This window comes from Oryzias melastigma, linkage group LG9 (genome assembly GCF_002922805.2).
Source record: "Oryzias melastigma strain HK-1 linkage group LG9, ASM292280v2, whole genome shotgun sequence".
In the NCBI taxonomy this organism is placed as follows: domain Eukaryota; kingdom Metazoa; phylum Chordata; class Actinopteri; order Beloniformes; family Adrianichthyidae; genus Oryzias; species Oryzias melastigma.
This window is the reverse complement of record NC_050520.1, coordinates 26,088,968-26,094,965: the sequence shown is the minus strand read 5'-3', so window position 1 is coordinate 26,094,965 and position 5,998 is coordinate 26,088,968. Positions and strand designations below refer to the sequence as shown.

At 38.3% G+C, this 5,998-nt stretch overlaps 1 protein-coding gene across 1 annotated transcript in view; it reads left to right on the top strand.

Moving 5' to 3' along the window:
• Positions 1 to 5,506: 5,506 nt before the first annotated feature.
• Positions 5,507 to 5,998, top strand: part of LOC112148414 (transmembrane protein 132D) — a gene marked incomplete in the record, with an annotated part of 25,162 nt that continues 24,670 nt past the window's right edge. The window contains 1 exon segment of the mRNA XM_036213637.1: positions 5,507 to 5,998. Within this exon segment, the coding sequence (XP_036069530.1) occupies positions 5,834 to 5,998 (165 nt within the window).

Below are 5,998 nucleotides of genomic sequence, written 5' to 3'. Positions count from 1 at the left end.
TTAAATATACCAAAGGAGATTCAAAAAAGGTGCCTTTTTGTAGGAAAAAATATAAAAAAGAAGGGAATTCAATTGGAATGCTTATTTTATTTAATTTTTCTTTATTTTTTTCATGAAAAAAATTTTATTCAAATTGATACATGCACTTTCGATTAAAACAAAAACCAGTCATAATTTTAAAAAAAAATCACAATTGGCTTACTTTTATCTATAAACAAGGAAACTAGTTGAATGGATTAGGCTCCACAGCGTATGTAACGTTTGATAATTTCTCCTAACGTTTGATAAACCTTGCGCAGGGTTAATCCCAACACCAGAGTAATGGACGTGGCTTCCTGAGCGGATGAGCAGTGACAGATGATGAGTTTAGTACCCTGAGGATTGCGCACAAGACAGTCAGTGATCTGCAAACAGCCATTAAACACCGCAGAGTCCCAGGCGCGGTGGCGGACTCGATACAATCTCGACGAATCTGAGCAGCACAAACAATTTTTAGTCTTGAAAAAACCCAAATTTCAATTGACGTCACCGAATCGGACTCTCCGGGAGGGACAGCGACTGGACCGTTACGCACAACTTTTACGCACAGCTGGAGATCAATGCTACCTGAGGCACGGAGTACACTTTCGCTCCCACAGGTGTGACTATGTTGAGTGCGCGAACTGTGGGAATGAATGAAACGATCACACTTCCCTGAAAGCAGAACCAGCGTTCATGTGTGGAGCTCACACGGAGGAGCGTGCCGCGCAGCGTGCCAAAATGAGCTTTTACTGGCAGAGCTGGATGATCCTACAAATAGTCTTTGCGACTATCACAACTGTAAACACGCAAGGTAAGCGACCTGGAAACGGGCTAAATGACGGCTTGTTGCAATTTGGTGAGATAAAAGTGTCTCGGAATGGAAGAAAAACATAACTTTTTGGAAAGTGACTGTCTTACTGTCGCTTTTGTGTAAAAAAAAATACAGTCAGGCAGTAGGTTAAACTGCCATCTCAAAATGTCAAATTCATTATTAATGATGTTCTGATTTGCTCTTCAATGTTACTCCACGGTTAGATGGCATACCGGTGACATAATTTTGTGCGTAACAATGCAGAGCATTTGACATTTAAGACTAAACCAAATGATTTTCCATTTCAAACTTCAACCATCCTGTGATCCTCAGTTCTCATGCTTCTCTGTGTCTTCTAGAAAAAAAAGGGCAAATCAAGATTTTCATTCAGCAAAGCAAACAAAGAAAATCAGATCACTCATATTCCCAACTTAATAATGAGAAGAGATAGGGAGAAGAACACCCCAGAGGAATTAACTGCAAAGCCTTCAAATGTTTTTTAGAGGCGGTTCTGAGAAAATGAATGCAGGCTGATTTCACTGTGATGACGAACATAGAAAAAAAATGTGATAACATTGATTTTTAAAGCAGCTTTAAGAGTTTCTTTGGAAATCTATTCAGAGCATCAGCTTAAGCCTTCCTCAATCTCTCTGTCATTTCTCTACATCTTGTGTTTTCATTTCTTACAGTCCCCCAGCATCTCAGAGCCGTGCATGATATATGATCAGTGATATGAAAAGATAAGTTGTGTTGATTTAGCAGTTTATTGTTGAGCCTGCAGTTGAATAAGAGGCCAGGTTTGTTTTGCAACTTTCATAAAAATCAATGAGCCTGTTTGTTGCCATGTCTTTAGAAAAAAGCAAGTAAACCAAAACCTCAGTTCAATAACAGAAAGTGGAAAAACATTCAAACTGCTGCCAGTTCACTCCAAAGAGGAGCTCTCAGCAAAAGATCCCCACTTAGGGCTCAGAAAAACTGACAAGCATCAAGAGACTACATCTCAGATTCTACAGGCGTCAGTCAGCATATTAAATTGAGAAAAAAAAAAAACATATTTACAGCCCAGCTACACAACCATTGGACAAGTATAGCTTACTTAAAATGTTTTTAAGAAGATCTTTACAGAGAACACACCTTACAAAGATAACTCTGAACAAAAGATGTTTGGACAAAGAAAAGACACAACACATATGGATATAATACAGAGATCCACACTGAAAAATGGAGGATTATTGGAGTCTCATCTTTAAGCACAGGGGTGGAGGGTTGAGGATTTGAGCCTTAGCTTGGAGTCTGGGAACATTGCTGTCACCATTAGAGCTATAAACTTTATAGATCATGCTCTAAATCTATTATAAGGCCATCTGTCTAACAGCTAATGACTGGCTAAAAGTAGATTATGCAGCAGAACAGTTACCTCAAGGCAAAAGTCCCTTAAAATAATTGACTCAAACTTTAGAGAAGTGTTTAGAAGCTTTTAGAGCAAGCTAGAGAAGATTAGCAGCAGGAGCATTTCGTTTAAGTTTTTATTGAATTGTGTTTCATGTTTTCAAACAGATTTAGACACACGTGATCTGTAACGTTTTGTTTTTTAATATATTTGTACGGTGGCACCAATTACACCAACAGATGCAAAACAAAACAGATTTAAGAGCGTAACAATTAAAAAAGAAAAGAAAAAAATACATTTCAGAAAACAAATCAAATTTTAAATGCGTCTTCAATGTCTGTATACTAATAAAAAGATTTATAATGAGTACAGAGCATATCTAAAGTTGCTTCATGACAAAAACCTTCAGCTTGAAATGATGGACAAACATCATCATCCAATCAGCACTGTCCTACAGTACAGTAACTACCTTTTCTGGTTTCTTATTGTGTTTCATTGTTTCATTCTGTAAAGAAAAAATTTTTCCAGAAATCAAAATGAATATATTTCAAATATTGAAGCAAAAAAAGAAGCTGGAAAATATAGGTACTATGGGGACATCATTTCAACTAGTTATTTGTCATAAAGTGACACTGGGTATGCTCCGTATTAATCAGAAAACATTTATTAGTTTGAGGACATTGATATCAGCAAGTGTTGGGGGAGAACCCAATATGCAGGACACAGAAACTGAAAATTAAATTAATTAACCAAAACTTGACAAAAAAATAAAATAAAATACGGAGACCCAGAAAGTGTGGCAGAGCAGAGCAGGCAACTTGACAAGGATTAACTGAAAACCAGACATTTAAATAGGCTGAGGGCAGTTAACAGAAATGAAGACAGCTGTGGATCATGAACATGAAGCTGGTGTGACAAATCCAAACACAACCAAAAATCACAACAACTGACAAAACCTAAACTAAAGTTCACAATCCTGACAATTGAAGACGCATTTGAAAAAACTCTTATACCAAAAATTAATCATCATCATCTAATCACTGATGTCCAACTTGTTTCTTATTGTTTCTTTTTTACATTTTCTTTTCCTTCTGGAAATTGCATTTGTTTGCGAAATGTTTAAATTGTTATTTTCTATAAAAAAAAATGGGAATTGTGCTTTGGTTTCTTGAATTTTTTTTTTATTTCAAATTTTTGTTGTTTTAATTTTCATGATGTTTAATATGTTTTTGCATTTAGTGATTTGTTAGTGTGATTTGCACTTCAGGGCCACCATATCAATTAACTATTAAATGGACCAGATTTTCTTCTGTTAACACTTGACCTTTTTAACTTAGTGTGTGTGGCTCCTTTTCTGACCCGAGTATCACCATTTTTATCAACCTCCAACAAAGCCTCCATTTATTATCAAGATTTCCCTAAATGATAAGTGGCACTAACAGCCTGACTGTCCATTATTATGTTAAATACTGTCGTTAATTATCAGCCATGTGGACTCCCAAGTATTTTATGAACATTACTGATACAAAATCCTCAAACCTAAGAGCTTCATTGCAGGCAAGGTTACCAAAAGGTAATGATTTATTAGGTTTAATAAAGCATCAGAGCTCTGATTAATGTAAACACACAGTAAAGGTCAGTTGGTAAAAGATTAAAAACACATCAAGGTGAAAACACCCTCCCTGGTGTCTATGGTTCAGCTACTTCCATTAGGAGATGCTAAGCAAACTACATTCAAAGAAAAGCTAAATACAAGTGTAAATGTGACAACAAGTACACTTTTGCTTTTACAACTGTAGACATTTGTTGTTCCAGAGCGCTGATGACAAGCACGTTGTTGAGTGGGCCCAACTTCTCATTTAGACCAGCGAAAATGGAATGTAAGACAAACTTTGAGGCACAGTTAGATCATTTAATCTCTCAGTTCCTAATTAAAATTCAGACTCCCATTGCTTTCTGCACGGCTACTGGGAAATGTGAAACAGTGTTGCACATATGGTAAAAGCCATTAGTGTACATTACAATTCACAGAGGATGTTTATGCTGTTTGCATTTTAATGGAACAAAACTAAGATTTATTGAGACTGTAGGAAAAAAAAAAACACTTAAAGACCGACATGCTGATTGTACCAATGAGCCGGCCCCCCAAAAGGTTTTTGCAATAGATAAGAGTGTTTTTAATAAAACTGGTGAAGTGTGAATTTTCTAATTAAAGAAAGAGCAACTTGGGCAAAACATTTATGTGTTAAAAATGTATTATTATTACTGTGGAGTTCTGAAAACTTTTATACAGAACCACTAAAAGGACATAAATGTAAATAAAACATTTGTACTGGTTTCTGGTGCGCACCAGAAACTATCAAAACTAACTGGTGTGCACCTGAATTGACTCGATTGCTTTTGGGGCGCACCGGATAGCCTCTGGTGCTTACCAGATCTCTGGTAGTTTCTGGTGCGCACCACATATTTTCTGGTGTGCACCGGACATTTTCCAGTGTTTCAGCTTGTGTTGCATTCTGGATAGCTTCTGGTGTGCACCGGGTAGTTTCTGGTGCGCACTGAGTTTTTCCTGGTTTGCACCGGATACTTTCTGGTGTGCACTGATAACTTTTGGTGTCCAATGAATGTTTTTTGGCATGCACTGGATAATTTCTGGGGAGCACCAGATTGCTTCTAATGTACACTGGAAACTATCTGGTCCGCACCAGATGGTTTATGGGGTGCCCTGGATATTGTTTGGTGTGCACCGGGTAGCTTCTGGGGTGCACTAAATAGGCTTTGATGCACACCAGAAACTATCCGGTGTGCAACGGGTAGTTTCTGGGGTGCACCAGATAGCCTTTGATGCACACCGGACAGTCTCTGGTGGGCACCGGATAGTTTCGGGTGCGCACTGGGTAGTTTATGGGGCGCACTGCATAGTATCTGTTACGCACAAGATGGTGTGCATCAGATATTTTCTGGTGTGCACTGGATAGTTTCCGTTGTGCACCGGATAGTTTCTGGTGCGCACAGGAATGTTTCTGTTGTCTGGATATTTTCTGGTGCGCACCAGAAACCAATAGTCTATTTTTTAAATTAGTTATTTAGATAATTTTCTACATTGTTGTCCAATTTAAAAAAAATATATATATATATAATAATTTAATGGAGTATTTTAAGTTGCATTCTAGAGGGAACAACAAATATTTGATTCACAAAAAAATGTTGGCACCCAGTGAATCCTCCTTCTTTCCTCTGACACTGCACATAACTGTCATCAGGGCTGCAGAACCCAACACATGCTCCTTCCACAGCCGAACAAAGCTGCATGGAAGCTTTTTTAAGGTGACCAGAAACGCTGATGCTTTCTGACTTGACCGAGGAGAAGGAGATGCTGTAAGTTTTCAGAATGACAGATTTGAGAGGCTGGAACATCTGGAGCACTTGGTGAAGTGGATTTGCCTTCATGTATTTCAGCAGGGGTGTGTGGAAGATGGGGGGGCATGGCATTCATCATGACAGAAGTTCTGCTGACATGACTTACTTGTTAAAGTATATAAAACATCAGCTGAGCAGAAGGGTTTCCCTCTTACCTGCCATTCACAGAAATGCCTGCAAAGTGAGATACCATGGCGGCGCGCATTGGCGCAGCGGCTCAGAGCTGTCCACCTCGGTGCAATTTTTTGTTGTTTGTGTTTTTTTGTTGTTTGTGTGCCTGTGTGATTGCATCGTACCGGGCGAACATCATCTACTGCCGGAACGAGCTTCTGAAACTCGGAATACAGAGTGAGCAA